Source organism: Scleropages formosus, chromosome 8, assembly GCF_900964775.1.
Source record: "Scleropages formosus chromosome 8, fSclFor1.1, whole genome shotgun sequence".
NCBI lineage: Eukaryota > Metazoa > Chordata > Actinopteri > Osteoglossiformes > Osteoglossidae > Scleropages > Scleropages formosus.
In genome coordinates this window covers 20,477,214-20,501,510 of record NC_041813.1, presented here as the reverse complement: position 1 = coordinate 20,501,510, position 24,297 = coordinate 20,477,214, and the positions used below count along the sequence as shown (strand labels likewise).

At 41.1% G+C, this 24,297-nt stretch overlaps 1 protein-coding gene across 2 annotated transcripts in view; it reads right to left on the bottom strand.

Moving 5' to 3' along the window:
* The window catches only part of snap91a (synaptosome associated protein 91a), a 38,567-nt gene extending 14,405 nt beyond the window's left edge, over positions 1-24,162 (bottom strand). Inside the window, exons 1-16 of one of the 2 annotated variants that reach the window (XM_029254248.1) lie at positions 23,811-24,162; positions 23,404-23,586; positions 10,256-10,398; positions 9,706-9,781; positions 9,299-9,401; positions 8,620-8,713; positions 7,939-8,050; positions 7,444-7,550; positions 6,485-6,526; positions 4,195-4,256; positions 3,344-3,349; positions 3,022-3,034; positions 2,674-2,798; positions 1,622-1,722; positions 1,076-1,090; positions 587-838 (exon numbers count right to left, since the gene is read on the bottom strand). In XM_029254248.1, the coding sequence (XP_029110081.1) occupies positions 587-838; positions 1,076-1,090; positions 1,622-1,722; positions 2,674-2,798; positions 3,022-3,034; positions 3,344-3,349; positions 4,195-4,256; positions 6,485-6,526; positions 7,444-7,550; positions 7,939-8,050; positions 8,620-8,713; positions 9,299-9,401; positions 9,706-9,781; positions 10,256-10,398; positions 23,404-23,533 (1,381 nt within the window). In that variant the 5' untranslated portion in view covers positions 23,534-23,586; positions 23,811-24,162. The remainder of the gene's footprint in view (positions 1-586; positions 839-1,075; positions 1,091-1,621; positions 1,723-2,673; positions 2,799-3,021; positions 3,035-3,343; positions 3,350-4,194; positions 4,257-6,484; positions 6,527-7,443; positions 7,551-7,938; positions 8,051-8,619; positions 8,714-9,298; positions 9,402-9,705; positions 9,782-10,255; positions 10,399-23,403; positions 23,587-23,810) is intronic. The other variant, XM_018757013.2, reaches the window with a different exon arrangement.
* Between the last annotated feature and the right edge of the window lie 135 nt (positions 24,163-24,297).

Below are 24,297 nucleotides of genomic sequence, written 5' to 3'. Positions count from 1 at the left end.
AAAGTCAACTCTGTTCACCTGCATAGCCTCTTCCTCCAAAAGCATTATGTGAATAGTGACAGCCACAACATGTCACAATACACTGGGGATACTTTACATTCATATACCCAATACAGATTTTTTGAAATCAAGCCAGACGACTCGAATGCACATCTAATGAGTGGCAATGACACAGTTAGAGAGAGACAAAGTACTCAGGCTGCAAATCTTACGTCTCTGGTTTACAAGCAACTTGCAGTTTCTATGCATAGAAGTCTTCATGTAAGTGCAGCTACTGTGTTAGTTTACAGTAATGTGCAGCTACTGAAGATGTTTAGATGTATCAAGTTAGACGTATCTGCCTGTTCACACCATAGTGCAGGCCCACACACAATGCTCTACTCAGAACTAATAAATCATTTTTGTTGATTTATCAAGCTGTTCCATCATATTTTCCCAAAATAAGAATACTGGAAATTTTGCACAAAAGACTACAGGGTTCATTTTTCAAATCTCAAATCAGGAGATGATGGGTGTGTCCCCTGTGTGGTCAGCATGTGCAGGTGAAGCCAAGAGGACTGTTCTGCCCACATGCTGAGCCACTGACCTCCAAACAGGTCCATGTCGGTGGTGCCAGAGGTGGCAGCTGGAGCAGAGAGGGCAGAAGAAGCAGGGGCAGGGGCTGCAGCAGCAGCAGCAGCAGCAGCAGGAGCTGGTGTCACCTCAGCAGCAGCAGGCGTAGCACTGGATGCGGCAGCAGTTGCCGGAGCAGTGGAAGAGGAGGTGGTGTCAGCAGTGAGGGTGGGTTCAGAGAGAAGGGCTTCGGTACTAGCAGGAGCAGCTGTGGCACCCAGGGAGTCTGAAGGGAACCAGAACCCCGACAACCCGAACAAGCAGAGAAACAAGGACCTTTTTGAGACCAGGATGAAAAGAGATGCTGCCACATAAGACTAGAGGAACTGAAGAAACAAGACACACCCCATCAGGTGCTCAGCATACCATCACCTACGATGCAGGGAAAGGCCTGCATGAGGGCAGATCTCTCTGCTGCATACACTCAAGCCCTGCAGGGACATCTTCTCTGAGTGCCACTTACCCTCTCCGAGGAGATCTGTGCAAAGGCAGCAGGAGAAACAGAAAGAGTTGTAAATTAAAATTTTAAAAAAGTCAGTTATAGCATTGCCAGACAGATTACTGCATATTGTAGATTCTGTCTGCGTGTCAGCTACAACTAGTAAATGGGTGAAATATGGCCTCAGCTGCTTTTGCTGCTCATTAGCCAGTTTAATGTGATGCTGGAACTTCATTCTCAAAGTTTTTAATAACAACTACACATTGTCATCTGATTTACTGCTGTTAGAGCTGTTTTTTTGGATTGCTGTATGATTCAGTAGGGTTTACTGGAGCAGCAGCCTAGTAACACTTTCAACTCAATCTGACCTAAATTAGAGAACTGTAAAAAGTTATGAGATGAGGCACTGTCTGCAAACCCTACATTTACAATATGTCACACAGTTCTAAACTAGTTCTTCAAATGATGATGTGACGGTAACAGACTGCTGTCCCAACCACACAGGACCACAAGGAGGACTTTTATCCCAGAATCACAGCAGTGAATCTGAAAAGACGTCGAGGGCAATACCTCCCCAGGTGGATGCAACAGGGGCTGCTGCAGCTGATGCTTCGGCTGGCTGTGGCGGTCCAGATAAGAGGTCAAGATCCAGCAAGTCATTGGACAAAACGCTGTGGGAAGATTGAGTTGGAGATAAGGACAGATGGAGATAGTAGGAGTGCAAGGGGTTTCTGTTCAACAGGCATATCAACGGTGTGGTCAGAATGATAGAACAATCCCCCTTACTTGACCTTATGCAGCATAAACTGAAATGCACTGTGGGAAACAATGTCTTATTCCCCCCCACAGAAGAATGTCTAGAACATAGCCTAGGTCTTTCAGAAGAAATGTAACAACTCAAGCCTGTGCACTAAATTAGGGAAAGGAGAAAATACAGCAATAAGGGTTATCAGCAAACAGAGCAGCTCAAGGGCAACTATCAACACCTTCACTTCCTGGCCTCCAGTAAGATGAACTGATGTGTTTCTTATCTGAGCAAAAACATAACACCCTGTTCCATTGTACTGTAGAATTCCAGCTAAATTTATCTGGGGACATTCTGTATGGGGAGTAAACAAGCAAGCTAGAAGTGGTATCCATATGGAAGGTAGCAACATGGAAAAAGGAGAGGGAAATAGACTGGTTTGCTAATAATTCATAATGAATGAAAAAATAATGCCGCTTCTAAAGATGTTTTAAGGGGCTTGCAGTGTATAGAATTGCTTGGAAAAACAATGTACACAGAAGAACCAGGATGCTGAGGTTCTGTAAGGACATTGATGTTAGGAACTTGGGGACCTGAGTTGTGATGTTGGGAATCACCAGTCAGACTGAATGCATAAATATGTGGTGGTACTTCATCTTTTTAAAGATTGGTTGAGGAACACATATGGAAAGAAAATTAGTCCCATAATTAGGTAAAAATGTCGATGTGCAAAATAATAAGGCCACTGTATGAAAACACAGGATGTTTCCACAAGTCTTTACAGTGACTTATCCATTGTATAGGACCCTATTATATGAGAGATGGTTGTACATGGTAAAATTATATAAACACAAAAAACTGGGTATAAGACACCCACTTCGAGGCAGCTGGAGCAGCTGAGCCAGCCGATGGTACAGGGAGGAGTTCAGCTGAGGCACCGGCAGCCTGTTCTGCCACTCTGGCTGAAGTGGAGGATGGAGAGCCATTGCTGGTGGGAGACTCCTAGAACGGAGAAAGCAGCAATTAGAGAGACCATGCTCTAGAGTTTCACAATGCAGTTTTGTGTTCTACAACTTCAGCACAAGAAGACAGAGTTCAGGTATTGCCTTTTGTGCTCCATTATATAGCCATCAGTCAAGAGTGTGAATATGTCACTTAATTCTTCTGTCTAGTGTCACAGAAATCTATGCAGGACCCAAGAGAATGATACGGCAGACTAACTCACCTTGGTGGGAGACCTGCCAAAACAGAATTACAAAAAGTCAAACCAAGTATGTGTTTCACACAACACAAATCTTAAACATGATTAAAGGGATTACAGTGAAATAAGCACGATTACAGATTCGCTGAAAGTCTCACAAACCTGTAGAAAATAGGGGCAATAGCAGTTTGTTGCTATACCCCCATCAAAACATAGCAAAATTTTAACATGAAGGCAATGAGTCAGCAATGAGAGACATTTCTGGAGCAGACAACATTACTCAAATAAATTTAGGACTCCTGCTGGACAGACAAATATCAACAGGATAGAACAAGGGGATACTCACTCCTCACTTTGTGTCCATACAAACAGGACAAAAGAAGAAAAAGAGATTTAAAATTCTACACCACTCAAGCACACATGAATCTACAGTGCCCTGCAAAAGCATCCACCTCCTTGCAGTTTCCATATACTGCTTCCTCAGAGCTTAAAATCATGTCCTTATAAAATATATTTTTAACTAAACCTACTCCACATGTTCAGAGAAAGAATGACTATGCATCCATTTTTACAACTAAATCAGCCAATCCTGTCAACCACAGTGTGGGGTAAAGACTAGAGCAACACCAATCATTGGAGACCATGCAAACTGCACATAGATGGGGTTAGATCTGAAGCTTCCTCCCTCTCCTGTTTTCTCAGTCTTCTCTCTGCAGCATTTGATAGGGTCAACCACAGGATCCTACTTTTCATATCAGAAACCTTGGAATCAGAAGATCGAAGAAATGTTTAGATTTTTGCATATTCGGTTGATCTTTCTGTCAGGTTTCTTCTCAGCCTTTCAGTCTCTCAACTGCTGATACACAATGACCAGTGAACACCAAATGGGGAAGCATCAGCAGGATGTACTGTAATTACCTTTGCAAGGCTCTGTACATGTCAACTGACTGACATACATAAACAATACTAATAGCTAGAGCAGAGAAAATTTTCCCATTTTGTTACTGACACTTTTGGTAGCCACAAAAATCAGCATCACTGAATTATGTGAAAAACATTGCCCAAAACAGGCATTTGTGGCATTTACTACTGGAATAGCTAACACTGAGATGGAGGTCTGCACATATGAACACCTGGTAATAGCCATTATTTACTGAAGTTTGGTGTTAAAAAGAACTTGTTTAGATGGCCACTTACCCCTTTTTCCCCTCGAGTGTGTTTAGGTGGGTCTCTAAGGATTCAAGGAGACTTTCAGGTGCCTGTAAGTAACGCAGTGTGTTATGACAGAACAAAGAAACCAGAAGCTTCAAAGTAAGCAACATGGGTCATGAGTAAACACAAAGATGACAGACTGGAAGATGAGCAACACAGTGGCCATTGACAAACACAAAGATCAGGAACGTGATCAAAACGGGGGTCCAAAAAACAAGTCAGATTAGATGTATAAATGTGTAGATCCACATGGGGCTGATGCATCAGTAAGAGAGGAGCCAGAAAACAAGGTCATAACAATGGAGACTTAACAAAAAGGTGACAACAGAGTAGGAAAAATAAAAAACTCAAATAAGTCAGGGGGGTCAGCAGCCGAGGGTTTACAAGGTCACACGTGTTTAGGAGATGGGAGCAAAAGGAGGAGACAGAACACAGCATAGGTGTAAAGAATAAAAGTAAAAAAAAAAAAGAAAGAATACAATCCACTTTAAGCCAACAGGCAAAGAACGAGGTTGTGTAGTATTGCAAAAGGAAAAGAATAGTACATGCTCATGCTGACATTTCAAACCAAAAACCTTGCCCTCAGAGCCACCTGTATGCAAAAATGCACCGGAGCATGCTCACTCAGGCAGAGTGCCACATGGAAGACGCAGGTGAAAACATCGCAGCCACAGCAAGCCATGTGCCACCAGCTAAATGAAGCACGTGGCCAAAGTAAACATCAGACTGATGTTCATACGTTTAGCCACTGATTGTATTCATTGTGCTCACTTTTTTTCAGAACAAAGGAAACATCTTCAGAGAGGTCCAGAAAAGCACAACCACCCATAAACAAGGCTGCCAAGATCAACGTGACAGCCTACAAACACCACTCGCAGGAAGTCTGGTACATAGCGGCACACTTCCAAACAACGGTACAATTTATTTTTAAAGTCACCATGTAGTTTGCCTGGTTTCCTTTTGTTTACCCTGCATGTCATATGTTCCTTGGAAACTACAGTGCAAGACCATGCTCAGAAAATACTGAGAGAAATATCAACACAACAATATGTTAAACCATCTCAGCTCATAAGCCAAACTCCTATCATGCTCTCAGTACCCTCCAAAAAACTGCCATACACCTCATGGACCTCTAGAATACTCTCCTCTTCCAACAACAAAGGCAGTGTCAGCAATAAATGACCCAAGATGTATTGAAGGCAGCAAGTCCAAAACCCTCAAACACTTACATACTGAGTTATGAACAGTTAAAACCCACAACTGGCTCTGAGCCTGGCTGTATCTATATGCATTACTGGAAGTAAAGGTAGTGTGCATTTAGTCCCCCAGCTCCCATCGCTGAGCACCTCATGCATATTCCTCCCAGTCTTGGCCCCCGAGTCTCAGCTAACTCAGATTAAGATCAACGCCTTGGTTTGAGGGGTGGGCATCAGTGCATGCTTCAATGCAAGCTATGAGAAAAATTGATCCTCTAAAGAGCTTCCAGAAGGTCGAACCACTGAGGCTCACATTATGTGTGCAAGCAGTTCCCTCCACTGGATTTATACACATCCTAAAGAAAATCTGTCAGTCAGGACATGACAGAGATTGCTATCAGTTTTTATGCCACATTCACCTAATTTTAACCATTAAGGAAATACACTGACGTACATTCCACCGGACTAAGATACCAGGAGGGGGTCAGTTTGAATCTCAAAAATCTCAAAAATGGAACTGCCATGCAGTGGAGCGACTTTCCCAGCTAATCCCTTAGTCACATCCTTGTCCAGGGGAGGGTATTAATGTGCAAAAAATATTTGCCAAGGGGAGTTTTACATTGTCCTCTCAGTTGCTTCTCCCCAAAAGCAGTATGCACTGTCTATGCACTACTCACACTCTCAGCCTGTGTGATCAAGTTGCACCTCTGGAAGTAAGAAGAGAATGATCAGAGTGTGTGTCAATCACCGGGGTGAGAGTGCATGGAGGACAAAATGGCACCATGGGATTTGCACCCAGATGGAAAAATTTGAGAGAAGGATGACCTGTGAACTCTGCCGCTGATATCTGTGACTGGCTGTGAAGACCAGCTAAAACTACCTCAGAACACACCAAGTTTGATCAGGACTGCTCAAGTAAGAGTGTCTGGGAACTACCTCGGACCGCAGTGTACTCGTCCACGTTAAGAACGCTGACATGCAATGTTAGTAGAGGCGGGCGTGTAGAGTCTGTGTATTTTGTTGAACCATGGAGAGGAAGGGCCAGTAATGGAGCACAAAAATTGGTCATAATGACTTACTTGTGTCAGTTCAGGAATGTCATTTTTGTCAATCCCTACTTGCTGCAAAAAAGAAAGAAAGTGTTGCTGAAGGTACACACATTTCAAACCCTGACCTAAAACATTTAAATTAAAGCCCACTGTGTTTTTCGACTTAGACCAGTGGTTCCCATACCTATGGTTGTGACCCAAATGAGGGTGTTTTTCCGGGTCTCAAAATTAAATAAAAGAAATATTGGAATGCTGTAAGGAAATTACATCACTGAAATGGTTAATTACTGAAATGGTAATTAAAGTACAATAGTTGTGGGTAATACAGCATACACATTTAATATAATAAAGCTTGGGTCCATTCATGTTCAGTAGTTGTGTGTCAAGCAGATCAGCAAGGAGTCCTAATTTAAGCAGGACTTTTACCTGAATGCCATATTAAGATGGTGCTGTAATATTAGCATTTTGAGCGTAATTATCAAATGCACTCTTTTCAGTTAAAATCTTTTCATAGATTCTGACTTGTATACATTTGCTTTACAACATTTCTGCATTCAGAACTGTTCCAGATAAGTTTATTTTATATATTATTTGCCAAAATTTCTTTTGTATATGAATCATTCAATAATGTTCCATAAAACCAGTTTTTGTATCTATATCCGACTTTTGCACAATTTGAGTGTTCAAAGTCTAACTGATGAGATGTAGTCATTACAATGTACTGTCTGCATTTAACTTTTTAAAGAGCAATTTATAATGAATGCTCTGTGGATGGATTCAAAAAATAATTAAAAATAATAAAATCATTATGTATTGGGGGTAATTAATTCAATAAAACCACGTGAATAAACACAACACATCAGAATAATTTGTCATTAACACTGCAGGTACCAGTGTTCAGGGTCGCCAGGGCAGAACAAGTGTGTATTCAGGATTGCCACGAAAACAGTTTGCAAAAAACTGACTTAGGGTTTGATTTGTCTGGGCACCTCAGCAATCTTGAGGAATTCAGACACCCTGGTCATTCGTGTCAGGAACCGTTTGTAGATCTCCAGGGCATCCTTGCACTGTCCTTTCTTCATCTCAAAAAATTTCTCTGGGGAATGAAGGAAAGCCATGATTCTTATACAATGGGACACTGCATATTATTGTGTCACGTACCATATCATGCAAATTATATAAATTTCATATAACTCACCTTAGAGGAAAACTAAACTGTGTACTGATAATAGCAAACCCATAAATTCACCAAGAAAGATGGAAGGTCCATAGTACATTAGGTTGCTGACATCAACGTATCAACTATGCAATGTCTTCAGATAAAGAGAACAGATGGGAAACCATTCAAATCTGGTTTGATAACAAATTAAACTGTACATTTGACTCCACTTAATTTTGGTCTGAATTGAAGAGGAAATCCCTAATCAGATTACATTAAGCATACCGTATGTGGTTTTTTTTTTTTTTTAAAAAAAAGGCCTTACCTAACAGATTAATGATGCCGTCATTATAGCAGGCAAATAGCTTAATTAGGTCTTTGAAGAGCAAGAGGAAAGCTGCATTGATTACTCCATTGATCAATTCATTGGGATGGACCTGTCAAAAACAAAGATTAAAGTTCTAATTTGTTCCAAATGGAGAACTGTTTTCTAATTTGAACTTTATCTTTCCTCATATCTTTACATTGGCCTGCTGTAGCTGCCCATATCAAGTTCAACAGTTATAGTCCACAAGACAGTACTTGCCAATTAATTATGTCTTTGCTGCTTAAACCTCACTTCTATAAGCAAGTACATGGAATCAAACAAGCTGCTTGGTTATCTTATCTAAATGTCTTTCCTGTTGAAGGCATTTTTGTACACACTGCTTTGCAGAAAAAAGTTTCTGCGAAATGAATACATGAATATGGTGGCTTTTGTCTGTCTGTGTCTGTCTAGGCTACAGGAATTTTATTTACTGCAATTTTAGGCAAACAATTTTACTGCAATTTTATTTTCGTTTATTTACAGCAATGAAACCTTGACATGCGGTTGCATTTGCTGGCTGTTGTGACCAGAAATTATATTTACTAGCTGTGTTTACCAGTTATGCTGAGAGCCTGTGTTGACTGCAGGTTTAACTACTTGTTGCACTCACCAAGAGCTATTTTTTCAGGTTTTACTCACATCAAACTCCAGCAGGGCATCAATCTGCCCTTGTAGAGTTGGCATTGCTTTCAACAGCTTCTCTGTTGTCATGGTTCTCATAACTCCATCAGCACTGATGAACATTAGAGACAGCAAAAGAATGCAAAACAACAATACTAATGGGAAGACAGCATGGCACATATGCAACCAAACTTGGAGAACAACAGCGACTACAATGCAGGACCATGATATTTTCAGCTCCATGCTATACTAGTAGAGGACATGAGTTAAAAAACTGACATTATTTAGACTTCTGAGCTTTGCGATTGTTCATGAAGCCCACAGTTAAAAATGAGCAATGGCAGCTAAGCCAGCAGCAGGTGTCACTGAGATTCAGGACCACACTGTTGAAGCCAAGAAGCCTGGAACTGTAATACAGAGAAATGCCAAACACCAGTGTCAGGTTAGCTTATGATTAAGGAATTCTTTGGTGACCATATTAGAGATCAGCTTAGACTCTAGTGTCTTCAAAACTGTTTTCTTCCTTGTAATAGAAAGAATTCCAGTGCAAGTTTCTCACATGGATATTACACATATATCACGCTCAGTGAATGGCAGACTAACGAGAATTGCTCTGCTGTTGGAAAGCACAGCAGTAACAGAGGCTCCAAACAGAAGCACAAGAGAAAAACCGTAGTTTTATGAAATATAGACTCACCCCTTCTTCACCCTGGCAAAGTCAAATGCCATTTGTCTGTATGCAAATGCTTTCTCATTCAGATACCTGCTGTAGCGTCTGATGAATGTGGACATGTCATACCCTGAAAAAAAATTAACCCAATGCATATAGTTTGACAAATTTAAGTACAGCAATTTAACAAAAAATGCACCAGCAATAGAGTCAAGGGTATAGAGGCAAAAAGCTTTCTATGATAGAGACAGGGCAAACTGGAAGCAAGGAGGCTGAAAGTAGAGTCTGGAGAAGATTACTGACACTAACTGAAACACAAGCATAAAGGAAGCACCAATAAAAGATTTTGAGGGGACCCAACAAATTAAATGATTAATGGTGACCTTGAAAAAAGTATGACAAATTAAATTAACAGTAGAGCCAGTTATACTGACCGTGGGAGCCAGTTTTGTCCAGGAAATTACTGAGGTTAAAAAGAGTGTTCCTGGAGGCCAGATACTGGATGAACCTCTGTGGAGAAAAAATTCATTCAATTTATAAGCTAACTGCAATTATTAATTATTATATTAATGCAAAAAATGAATATCAAAAATACCCAAGAGCACCCAGTAAACAGCAATTCCAAACGGAGATCTACTGCACACAAATCATGCACTCAAAACTACTGTTCATACTATAAAATGCTACAAAAGCTGAAGTTGTGCATGTTTTCCTATAACCCAGATGACCATACAATGCAAGGTTCCAAAGAGAAACTCCATCCCCACAATCAATGTATGCCTCTAAATAGAGCAAGAAACTCTTCCCGATTCCAACTACCAAGCACCAACATTCTGTCCACATCCTGATCAAATAGTTGTCTGTTGGGGTTACTATTCAAAAGAAATACTGATTATTGAGGTTGGTAAAGACAAACATGATCTGTAGTGCTCTCCTCATCAAAACAACAGGCAATCCAGAGGAGAGTTCGTAGACACCACTCACCTCATTGCCATGAACCATCATGTGATGTGTGGTCACCAGTGCCTTGAAGACCACCACCCAGCTGGAATTGGTAGCCCTCTCGAACAGCGTGTCTGCCATCTGTGGGATGTTGACGTTTGTCTCATTGGTTGCCTGGATCAAGTCTGGGGAAAAAAAATTGAGATTTGTCAACTGACATGTCTTTGTGAGGAACTGCATCAAAAAAAAAAAAAACCCGAAACACTGGGTCTTCACTATGTTCCTTCAAATTCATGATCAAATACAGTGTGCCCTCTGCTAACAAACTTAACTGCAGCTGAGAGTTTGTTTCTTACTCAAATGTAACATGAAGTGGGTTATGGACTTGTCATCAATTTCATGATTCTATTATAATTCTATATGCAGCTACTCGTGAAATATGCAATGTCAAAAAACTGATTTCGAACTAAGTGACAATACTTAACAACTGTGAGTCTGTATCTCTATCCGGGACTGTTGGTACACTTTTGTGTACTCAAAGTTGTATGTCACGTTACAGAAAAGTGTCTGCTGAATTAATAAATATACAGTAAATGTCTATAACATGACAGCTCCATATTTCAGATAAGACCACAGCAGTACTCCCCCCAATGCTTTAAATCATATACATTAGGGTTATGCAACTTTTCATTACTATTTATTATAATACATCTATTTTGTTATTCTTATTTAAACTATTTTAAGGGCACTCAGATCACATTCTAAAACCATTTAGACTAGTTCGTTTAGTGGTAGGTTAGGTCTGGGTAGTGGTTTGGGTAGGATATGGGTGATTTTTTGGGGAGGTGAAATGAATGACAATTTCCACTAAAACAAAAAAGAGCGGCTATTTTATTTAACAGAAATTCATCTGTTGAATTCAGTCAAATTTAAATGAATGAATTGTGTGTTTTCGGCATGGGAGGAAGGAGGCATCTTGACAGTTACAGCCACAACCAGACACAACCACAATTACCCAGGTTTGAATTCCACCTCTTGTTGCAGTACCCCTGCGCAAGGTACTTTTCCTTAATCGATACAGAAGAAATTATCTAGGTACTGTATATAAATGGGTAAGTCGCCGTATGCAACTTTTGAGAAAAGTGTGAGCTAAGTGAATCAGTAAGAATAATTCATGTGTTTCATGGAGCTACAGTACTGACAGCCCTTGAAATAGTACAGGAGCAGCAGTTATGACAGAAGCATAAAGCAGAAGCAAGATGAGCAAGTGATGTGTTGCTGATGCTGCTGTGTTGCCCCCCATAGTGGAAGGGAAAGAAGAAGCTCCCCCCCCCCGCCTCTACCACTGTCATTCTGCACAGCTCTATTTTTAAAGCCCCACCACCTGAGGCACAGTCATGCAGCAGAGCGAATGGAATGAGACTGGGAGAATGACATCACAACTAGTAAAGACAGAGCAAGACATCGTCACCCCCTTTACATACAGATCTAATTGTTTTTACTATTTTCCATATTCTCAATGGATACTTCTACAGTCCATGACACACTTAAAACATTAAAACACACTTGACTTAATGATTCTAACGTGGACCCTTTGAGTGCATGGCAGCAGCTCTAACCAATAAACCATCTATTGTTCAAAATGTGATTAATTATGGTAAATTCCACCCAAAAGTCTGTACACCTGTTGCTGCCCTGCTACTGGTTACACCACCATTAGACATTTTTTCATTTAGCAGACACTTTTCTTCAAAGCAACTTCCAGTGAACACTAGTAATATCACCCCACACCTTATTCAGCCAAGGTGACTCACAATGCTGGATACACTACTTACAATGAGTCACCCATCAACAAACCTGTGAAACACACTTTCTCTCTGTCACTCACATACACACACAATATGGGTAATTTCAGAGTCACCAACCCACCTGAACAGCATGTCTTTGAACTGTGGGCAGAAACCAGAACACCCGCAGGAAAGCCACAGAGACAAGGGAAATACATACAACCTCCACACAGACTGAGCAGGGATCAAACTCATGTCCTCTTGCACCACGCAGGTGCTGTGAGACAGCAGCACTACTAAGCGTGACACTCTGCTGCCCAGTCTAATACATGCTTCTTTTAATAAGCTTATGACCTCTTCGATAGAGACTGCCTAATCAAAACTACAATATTGTGTAAAAAAAAAAAATAAAACTCCATCTTTCATTGGATGTGCTCAACTTAGGTAAAAAGCTCAATATCCATTTAAATGAAAATTTAAAATAACAGAAAGTATTATCTAAAACACAAAGCTAAACAGAGTCCAGTAATTTTTGGAATAACTGTGGGACAATGAAAATACAGCTACTGGTCTCACTAGTCCGCCCACACGACACGTGAGTACAGAGTTACGTGTCCACAACGTGAGCACTGGCACCCAGACTGTTGCGTGCTAACTTTGCTGCACTGGTGATACACCATGTACTACTGCCACAGAAACACACTTTCACCAAACCAGAATAAAATACAGTGATGTACACAAGAAAATACAATCTTAATTCTATAGTTTTACATATCACGAAATTAAATAAGTTTTGTGGAGCATTAAATCTATTTTGTAGAGACAGTTTGCTGTATTTTTATTTGAAATTAGTTGTTTTACCACATATTTTTCACAGCTATATATCAGAGTTTTACAGAACATAGCCAGCAAATAAATAAAGATATGTCTTTATTATTACACTAACTGTTTGTATAGATTAGAAAGCACATTGAAAGTGGTCAGATGCTGACAGTACTTAACTTTTATTTGTCATCCATTTCACACAGAGGTAATATAACATAGTATGTAATAATTACATTGTATACCAAACAGTATATTTAAACCATGAAAGGCTCAATATTTCAGGCATATACCATATTTCACTATGCATGGTATAAAACATAAACACCTTGATTATTTATAGGTCCTTCCCCGAAAGGAGCAAGCATAAAACTAGGCACAAACCCTGCAGTGCACAAATGGGACAGAACAAGCAAGGGCTTGTTGTGGGACATCATTACTGGTCACAGTTGCCATGAAGTCTGTTATGGTGTCCAGCTTCTGTCCAGGGTGAGAATCAAACCCTGCAGTTAAACTAACCAATATTTACGAAAGAGCTGCATTCCTGAACGTGATTTAGGCAGTTTATATCCCCTGCCTCGAAAAGCACCACTGCAAAAAAAAAGAAAAAAAAAAAAAAACTCACAAATATCTGGGTGAAAACACACATATACACCAACCAAAATCATTTGCAGAGTCATACACAGAAGAATGAAATGCACAAAGAAACACATCAAGTTCAGACTGCATTTATTAATTTATCTGACGTCTTTCCAAAACAAATTGTAATGGTAAGATACTTAGTGTTTTACACAAGTGTATTGTTGCAATTCAGTGTAAACATCTTCCTGAAGAGCACTACAACAGCAGGTAGGATTTGACCCTGAGTCCTGTTCAAGACCACACTGATTACAACCCAACCAGGAAAAGCAGAGTGCATCTGATATTTGTCAACAGTTCAAAGCCATTAAAGAAAGAACATCCAAACAACTGCGAAGCCATAAAACCAAGACTGTAACATCTGTGTAAACGCTGTCTATTTAAGGATTGTTACAAATAACCCTGCAAGAAGCTTAAATAAATCAAACATTGTGACATCCGATTACTAACATACAGTATAACACTTTGAATGTCAGAGGAAAGCCAGAGCAGCCTTCCGTATTTTCAGACCTGCTCTCCAATGCACCATTTATGAGGTAAAAAGGTCACCTAGTAAAGGTAACATGAATAAATTCTTCATCTTCTACAACTGAAGTTCCAGGGTTATGTGTCCTTCCTTCAGTACTGCCACTGTGAGAGGATACTGATTAGTAGTCATACTTTTCCTGTGCTGGGAAAGAAAGGATCTCTTCCCTCATGCCACTCCCCTGAACTGGCTCACCACAGTTTTACAGCAAGCTATTACCTCACAGGAGGTCAACAACAGACTGATTAAGAACAATTTACACATTTGTTTGTTTGTTTTTTTATAATATCAACCAGCTGAACTGTATGAGAGGGGTGCCTGGTGGTGCAGTGGGTTTGGCATGTTTGTGTTTGGTGTGGTGGGTCTGGGATTCAAGTCTTGCTCTGGGTGCCTTGCAGCAGACTGGCATCCTGTCCTGGGTGCGCCTCCTTCCCCTTCAGCCTTGCATCCTGTATTGCTGGGTTAGGCTCTGATTTGCCGTGACCCCGCTTGGGATAAGCAGTTTCAGACTGTGTGTGTCTGTGTGTGTGTGTGTGTGTGTGTGAACTGTATAAGCACTCAAGGACACTGTGTCCTCCACTGGTGACATAGACAGGAGCAAGAATGCAGAGAAGGCTGTGCTGCTGAATCCAAAGAGGGTGTTCTTGAGCCAAAGCACAAAGCCAACTGCTGAAGTACTGCTCTACTACCACCCTCCCTTCCAGAGTTGCATTCTCCATGGTATCTCAGCCCAGAAGCCCCGGGTGCTCGCAGTGACATCAACACTGGTGCTTGCGCCTACAGATCAGCTCTCTGCTGTGGCGTGCAGGGAGTGCTGCATCATCCCATACTGTGGGAAGACAGGGAGAAGGTGAGATGGCAGGAGAGAAAAAGCAGGGTGCAACAGGAAGAACTAAGAGAGAGGAGGAGAAGGAGGGGATAAAGAGGAGGTTGAGAGCACTGGGAAAAGGCTGTTTTGTACCTTTGTTCCTTTCTGACTTTGGTTGCTTGTCTCTATCCACATCTATGCAGCCATGCTGGTCTAACACACTGACCAACCAATCGAGGCAAAGCAGAGATGCTGCAAGCAGTGTGGCTAGAAAGGGAACAGTTCCCAAGACATACCAATGCCCCAGGTGGAAGGAAGAGGATATTCTTACAGCTGAATCCAACTGTTTCTTGAAACACTACAGCAAGATCCCAACTGACTGATCATTGGCAGTCACATGGCACTTATCAAAACAGGATGGCTGCGAACCATGGGGTACTGGTCAAACTCCCTTTTGGTCTCCCTCAGAAAAGCAACAATTACTATTGGGCCAAAAATTCCTTTTAAAAATTATTAATCATTAGTCATCTCCCTAAACGGTAATGTGTGCCAAATCCTTTGGTAGCTGTGCATCATTCCAGTTGTGCTGCACATTTGTGGCTGATTAAGGACAGTTACTCCGAAAAAAAACAACACAAACCTCTGACAACAACAAAGATTCTTAACTTGGTCTTAGTGATCTCTGATAAAAGTTTTGTAATTAAGCTCACAATTAATTAAGTTTATGATCAACTGATATTTTAATTAATGATGCCTGATTGAGCAATACAGTGAATAAAGGGTATGAATGAAATCATATTAAATTCAAAGTACTGGTTGAGAACTCACCATAATTTGTATTAATCATGGAATACACAAATAGTAACAATTAAGTAATGATACTGTTATTTTTGCAAAATATTCAATATTCATTTGTCATTTATCCATTATTAATAACTGATTGTAAAGTGCATTTCTCTCAACACACTCTATAGGCAATTCAGAGAAACCAAACTGTCAAACACACACCTTTGGACTCTGGGAGGAGACCAGAGGACCTAAAGAAGACTCATGCAAACAAGAGGAGAACATGCAACCTACACACATACTGAGCCGGATTCAAACCGAAATCTAAAGACACAGCAAACACAGCATAAGAGCTGTGAGGCACCACAGTCACATACTGAGCCATTCTATCAGCCCTTTTACCTAAAAAATATACAAAAAACTCAGCTCCTACAGTTTAACTTAATCATTGATCATACAGTAATACATAAACAGCTAGCTACTAAAGTTGAATAAAAATACATCTACAATTTAAGATTAACTGAGAGTACTAATTTTTTTTTGTTTCAAAATTTCACATACGATAGAAGGAAAATATTAGCACACTTACAATAGATTTATTATAGTTTAAGAATATCAACACCAGTTCAACCAAATGAAAACAATTCCACAAATAACATGACATGAAATGTGTAATTTAGTCAATGAACACCTCAATGCAGGCAAAGTAATTAACATCTTCTCTGAAAAAAATTACATAAATAGGAAGTTAGTGGGGTGAAAAACCACTGGGATGTAATGCAATCCATTACTATTAGTGTGATTAAGATTACAATCATCATCATCATCTTTTGGGTGTTTTTATCCTTATGCAAAATGTGGATGAAGATGAGAGTGGCCTACAGCCCCTCACACACCTCCTCTTACCACTGAGCAATTACAGGCAAGGAAATCTGTTACATAAATGGAACAACGTAAAACCTTTTGGATTTGTATGCAATCAAATCTAGGTTCAAATCCCAGAAGGAGGCATTGTTAGTGCACCAAAAAAATTGTGTCAGTCACAAGCACACAGGCACACATGGGGGGAAGGATATTCAGAACTCCAACAGCTGAAATCTTAACATGGTATCTGTGACTCAAACTGTAATTAAAAGCCCAGAATGACTGAACACAGTATTTTACTCAGTATCTGCCCTCCAAAGTCTGTTCTATGGCTCTAAATTCCCAGTGGGTAAATGACACCTAGTATCACCAGTCTGTGAATTAAAGTTACCACAGTAACATTCGCAAAATAAAATACCACAGAACAGAGTGGACTTCCTTATGTTTTATGAGAATTTTCTTATGCAGTTTACATTTCATCTAGATACACTGCACCAAATGCTGCAGTTAATAAATCAATTGCAAATTTAGTAAATGTGAATTCAGCACAGAAACCATTTCCATCAGTTCTACTAGACACTTGACCAAAGCTCCACTGCAATGATGCTGAGGCGTACTTAGGAACCATCTTAAACATTCCATATAACCTACTCTTGGACTATCTTTCACATCTCAAACTGTTCTTGAACATTCTAAACTAATTTCCAACGTGCGGTTGTTAATGTATAGCTCCCTCCATTGGCCTTCCTACTGCCCTTTATTTGTAATGACTGCTGTTGTTGAAGGGAAAAATTTGTTTTCATTTCCTGCCATCTCCTGGAAATCAAGACTGGAGTTTCAAGCAGCTCAGCTGCCTTGGACCAGCTCAGTAACCTTCACTGGACTCAGTTCCATGTTTTTGGACTGGGCTACTGGGAGCACACCTCTGTTAAAAGAAAGTAGAGGGCCACACATCAAGAGAGCTTTACTGACAGCAGGTTCAATATAGTTTTAAAGCTTACTAGCGTAGCCTACAATGATGCAAAGCTAGAACTACAGATGACTTCTGACATTCTTCATTAAATAAAAGCATGGTAAGGTAGTCAACTCATTTTATTTATGTACATATATTGTTTAAAAATTTTTCACTTCAAATCTTAAGCCGGAAATTTCTGTTGTAATCATGACCAAGTTAATCACCCTGAATTGTACTAATACAAAATTTGTATTAGTGATAAGCTAATACAAAGTATTAATTTGTATTGATACAAAATATCAGTTCATAGTATCAATCCAAGTACATACTGAATGTTACAAGGTGATTAGGATGGAAGAGTTAAGAACATTTAACTCTTTTATTTAACATAATAAACTATGCAACAGTCAGGGTAAAACAATATAGACAGACCCCATTACACAGTGCCCTCCTATGTGGTTTATGAATATACAATCTTATTTGTGATCATTTCTCATGACTACACTGCTAGGTCTGCAGGGAGATGCATTTCAGCCCAAAGTGAAATGACAATTTCCAAAAACCTATTTTCTTTATGTTTTCATTTTAGCGGAGGGCGCGGTGGCGCAGTGGCGCAGTGGGTTGGACCATGATCCTGCTCTCTGGTAGGTCTGGGGTTCAAGTCCTGCTTGGGGTGCCTTGCGATGGACTGGTGTCCCATCCTGGGTGTGTCCCCTCCCCCTCCGGCCTTATGCCCTGTGTTACTGGGTAGGCTCTGGTTCCCTGTGACCCTGTATGGGACAAGCGGTTCTGAAAGTGTGTGTGTGTGTGTGTGTGTGTTGTCATTTTAAAGAAAAAAGTGTCTCATGATTATGAAAGAATGGCACAGTGGGTTATGTTGTAACCTCATAGCTCCAGAGCTGTGTCTTTGAACATAGATTGAAATCCAGCTCAGTCTGCATGGAGTTGGCATGTTCTCCAAGTGTCCATGTGGATTTCCTTCAGGTGCTCTGGATTCCTCTCACAGCCCAAAAAGATGTATTTCAGGGGAACAGGAGACCGTAAAATGCCTGCTGTGTGTATGTGTAATTGCCATGAGATCGACTAATGTAATTTCCAGGGTTTACCCTACTTTGAGTATAGGCACTTGACCACAGAGACTGAGATGGGCAAGCAGTTGATGCTTATGGATGGATGGATATTTATAAAAGGTTTTTTGAAGTAAAAAAAACACTCTACAAACTAGCACAGATGATTCTCACCAGCTGAAAAAGAGCTCATTTAAGGTAACAGTATACCCTTAAAATGATAAATTAAAAAACCCCTCAAAGTATACAGCATTCACTTTGGTGGAAAAACAGGGAAACTGGATAAAAGTTACAGGAACATTTTACAATACATTAAGAAGAGACATTTTGCTGACTCTTGCTACACAATGATCAGTTCCTTGTCTTGCATATACACTGCACCCTGAAACAATTAGTATCTCTGTCACACACACACACACACACACAGAAAAAATGTCTACAACTGCCTTTCCCAAGTGGGGTTGTGGCAAGCCGAGGCCTAACCCAGCAACAGAGGGCAGAAGGCTGAATGGGGAAGGGACACATCCTGGACGAGACGCCAGTCTGCCACAAGGCACCCCAAGCAAGACCTGAACCCCAGACCCGCCACAGAGCAGGCCCCGGCCAAACCCACTGTGCCACCGCACCCCCCCCCCCTTTACTTATCACTTATTACTGAAAAGGTAAAATAAGCAAAATTAAGATGAAACATCATGAAATACAGCAACACACCTGAACATCTCAGGCACTATGAGGCAGCAGCACTACCTGCTGCATCACTGTTCCTCAGTTGTGATACAAATTCTTGAAAGGAACTATCCACACAAGGGGTGTCCGTAAAACAGGACAATGGATCTTTAAAAGATAACCCACAGTATAAAGATTAAGAACCATATCAGTGGTGGTTTTACATTGCTTCTAAGGGAGAGAGAGCCTTACAAAACATTGTTTGGCTATAAGTAGCACCTTTTCAGTTCAGATTAACATCTGTGTCGATTAAAAAGAAACGTAGAAGCTATAGCTTCATAGTCTGTGGAAAGTTGATGCTTTGCTCATCTTAATGAGAGACATTAGAAGAAGTGTAGGGGACAAGTGTGCCTGTCACACTCAAACCATGACACGACTACACACATGCACACTGAAACCTCTACACAGCTGCGCAATCACACACACTCCAACTGCCCCAGCTGTACCACCTTATAATCTATCTGCTATGAAAGTGCACAAGAGAGACACAATAATTAAACTGACACCTGATTAATTTTAAAAACAATACACACACCTGAAATTGAATTTCAGACAATCTACTATATAATCACTTTGATAAAGCAAGTAACAGGTGTAGTAAAACAAAATTCACCACACAAAGACTGGCATACAGATCCACCACTGAAAGGACACACATCTTGGTCATACAACAATTTCAATTTATATAGACACAGCAAAAAACTGACAGTCTAATCCCAACCACACACACACACACACACACACACACACACACACACAAAGATACAAACACAGAATTACATCAACTGTTACTTTTACAATAAGTACTGCATTTTACACACATCTACAAGGAATCATACCACCTTAGAATCTGTTATGGTTGTCATAGCTTGGCAGTAACACCCACGGAGATGCTATCTGTCAGCAGACATGATATTTTAAAACATTACTAAACTCCAAATGCAGAAAGCCTCTGTAATGATAATACTGGAATAATAAAATCTATTCATTCTACATTTGGCAATAATTTGGCAACCCTACAATAACATCTACCACATCTTCACATGTTTGACAGAGAAAAGGATACATTGTGCAGCACATGAGAAATACAGAGGATGCATAAATATACAGTACTCAAAACACCACTACTAAATATGGAACATCAGAGACACACACGCACGTCGGTCTAATGCGCTGATGTATCATTTTATGACAAAAGTGTATGTTAAATGAATAAATGTCAATGTAACACGCCTACAAGACAGCATGGTGGCACAGAAAGTAATGCTGCTGTCTCACAGTGCCGAAGTGGTGCGTGAGGATATAAGTTTGACCCCTGCTCAGTCTGTGTGGAGTTTGCATGTTCTCCCCTGTGTCTGTCTGGGTTTCCTCCCACAGTCCAAAGACACGTTGGTCAGGTTCCCCCACAGTGTGTGAGTGACAGAGAGTGCGTTCCACTGATGTATGTATGGATGAGTGACCCATTGTAAGTAGTGTATCTAGCAGTGTAAGTCAACTTGGTGAATAAGATGTGTGGGCTGATAACATTACATAGAGTTCATTGGAAGTTGATTTGGAGAAAAGTGTCTGCAAATTTGGTAAATGTAAGACAAAACCTAGAACAGCTCACCATGCTGATAACCATGCCACATACCTCATGCAGCCTAAAGACTACTGAATCCAGCATCAGTGTCCTCTTGTCCCACAAACCTATACATATGTCATGCTACACACTGAAAGTCAGACTTTAAAAAAATAGAACAAAAAATCTGGGAAAACATGGTGCTGGAGGAGACTTAGGAATATTGTAGACAACCAGAAAAACAAACAGAGGGATGCTGAATCAAATGAAGCCAGAACTCTCATTTGAAGCACAAATGACAAGATCAAGGTGATTGGACTTTACAAACATGCAAAGATCAGACTCTCTCAAAAAGACTATGCTGGGGAAAGATGAAGGAAAAAGGACAAAGAGGATGAACAGCAATCTGATGGATGGAGTCACAGCAATAATAGACACACCCCTTTCAACAATAAAGACAACTGGAGGACAGAACCTTCTGAAAGCAGGCTACGCTGATTACATGGTCGCCAAGAGTCAACATCAATTCAATGGCACTTAGAGGGAAATGGGTTTAAATTTATTCATTTAGCTTTTCTCCAACGTGATTTGCAAAGTTAATCTACCTACAACTATGTAGCTGTTTATTGAGCTGGGTAATTTTACTAGAGCAATTAAAGGTAAGTACCTTTCTTAAGGATACACATCTTAAGACAGAATTTGAACCTTCAACCTTTGGGTTCAAAGAAACAGCTCTAACCACTATGCTACCAGCTGCCTGTCATCCCTATACCAAAACTGTGCTGTCTGCAGTGAACTGCACTGACTTTACACATTTGTTTTCAGCTGTCAGACAGAGCTGTTTTCAGCAACTTTTAACGCATGCCACTTACAGCACAGTTACACTTACGTCACTGGTTGAAGACCAAAAGACCAAATAAAGATGCCAGTTAAGGAAAAAAGCAGCATCTTCTTTCTATGGATTGACAGACTTGAAAAACCTTTACAGAATAACACTCCAACAACAAGAAAATAAGTAAGTTCCAAGAAAAGTGCCAGTTCAAGAGTGATACAAGGTCCAACCAAGCACACACATTCCTTTCTTCTTGACATTTTTCTCCATCAGCAGTGTGATGCCAAGCTCATGTTGTTTTATAATGTATCCAATGTAGATATCCCTATACCCAATTTATTTTGCTGCAAAGACATTTGACCCAGAAAATAACACTAAGCTAGATAGCCTATATTCATTATTAAGTAAAGAAAAGGAACCTGAGAAAAGACAATACTACTGGAGTTGAGCCAACACTTGGCCTGTCCTGAAAGCTCATTGCTTTTCTCTGACTGGTCAATTCAGAGATAAGCATTTATTCCTGCTCCACATACATTGATTATTAATGCTTTCTGAAACAGTCATTAAGCCACTGGTGGATCCCTTCATAATGTACAAATCTAGCATTTTAGACTATTACAGCCATCTTACATGCGATCAGGGGGCACACATAAAATTTTGTGGAAGAAAAAAAAAAGTTTATTAACATCTTAGCAGCAAAAGAATCACCCCTGCTGACTGAAAAGCAAAGGTCAAAATGATATTATGCAGAGATCCCTGAGACTATAAAAACTGCATGTAAAAGTTCTTAACCCACCCTAGCACATTTCATGCAAAATGCACATCCATTAATAGAATTAAGAATTAGTTTGCAATACACCCTCTCTGAAGATCAAATGTTAACGAATGCACTGAATGCTTTCTGCGCTCTTACTACCGATTCAGTTTTTATTATTTATTATTTCCAAGACCTTGTACCACTCAATCAGGGGCACACAAAGAAGTCCAGAGGTCTTCGGCTCATCCCCAGTCTGACTGGTAAAGGATTATCTCCAACCAACCGCCTGACCTCTGGAAGGTCATCTACCAGGAAAAACCAAACCAAGTCAAAAGCCCAACCCCTAGGCCATTTATATACCAATGAAAACTAAGCTTAGCCAAAAGCCCATCCCCTAGGACATTATCAACCAATCAAAACAAGCTATTCAAAGGCCAAACCCCAGGACATCATCAACCAATCAAAACCAAGCCTAACCAAAAGCCCAACCCCAAAGAGGTCATCTACCTGCCCAAACCGAGTCCCCCCTCAGCCTCTTGCAGCACCAGAAACCTGTGACCTCTGCCCCATACTGCACCCTGTTATTGTACCATCAAGCACAGTCATCTTCCAGCTTCTATTTAGCCCTGGTTGCCATATCTACAGCAATGCTGGCCAAAGCCCCCTGAGCTGTCTTCACTTTTCCCCAGTGGATTTGTGCAGCTCACCAATAGGAGGCACCTCTCTCTTACACCTGTCTCGTGGGTTTCTGCTGAGCATCTCAGGGAGTAGAAACCGACTGTGTGCGTGTCCTTGCCTGAGTGGGGGTGGGGTTGTGTAATGGATATGTGTCATCCAGTCTCCGTCATTTTGCAGCTTCTACAGTACAGAACCGCCTTGACAAAATGGGCACATCATGCTAAAACATGCACATATTTCCTATAACACCATGCCAACACTAATTCGCGGATCACATGATACGCTTACACAGAGAGAGGCTGTGAGACCACAGCCCCCGGTGTGTGCGGAGACACTGCACTAAAGGTGCACAGTACGGACGGACAGACACACACAGACTCACAGTCGAGGTGCTTCTTCTTAGGCCCCATGACCTCGTGTGTGGTCGCCTTGCACACGGCGCGCGCCACCTCGGAGCCCGTGAGGCTGTACTGCGCCGCAGCGATGCGGTCCGTCAGCGTCTGGCCCGACATCTTCTCTCCTTCCTGGCTGCCTTCTCCGACAAAGAGCTCAGCGTGGCCTCCCGCTGCACGACCAACACGCGACAACATCGAATAATTATATTCTATTATATATTTATATACACATATTATAATTATTGCCTCAACACGCGGATGGAATCGACAAATGCTAAAAAAATCATGGTCACAGAGCGGGCGCCTCGCTCCTCAGTCAGTCCCCCTTTCACCGCTCTAGACTATAATTATGTAATATCTCTTTTCCGCGGATGAGCGAGTAATATTTCCTCACCTTTTATAATAAACAGAGAAAACCTCTAGTACAGGGAATCGGCATCCGCGAGCTCGATGCTTTCTCTGCGGCGACGTCCACACGCACAGCCTCCCTGTCACTGTCACACTCGACAAATATTATCCCCTGCTGCTGTATCCCCGTTTCTACACCAGTCTCGGCAGCCCTAGTTCGCTCTTCAGGCGAATTCTGTGTGAAATATTAATGTGAAAAACGTTTTTATTACTAAAAAAAAAGAAAACTGATGGGCGTGTGGGTACACGGCGCTGCTGCCCTCGGACGATGCTGCCACTGCTGCTCCGGCGCGCTCTCTCCTTCCCTCCTCCGCCTCGCGCGGATGGGTCGTCTCGCGGCGGTGGACCCCCAGTCATGGGCTCACGCGCACGCGCACGCACATAGAGTGGGAGCTCGCAGGGCCCAACCTATGCTGCACGCGCAGAGACACCTTTCCGCTTCTCAAGCCGCACCGTAGAGGGCTGAGGAATTG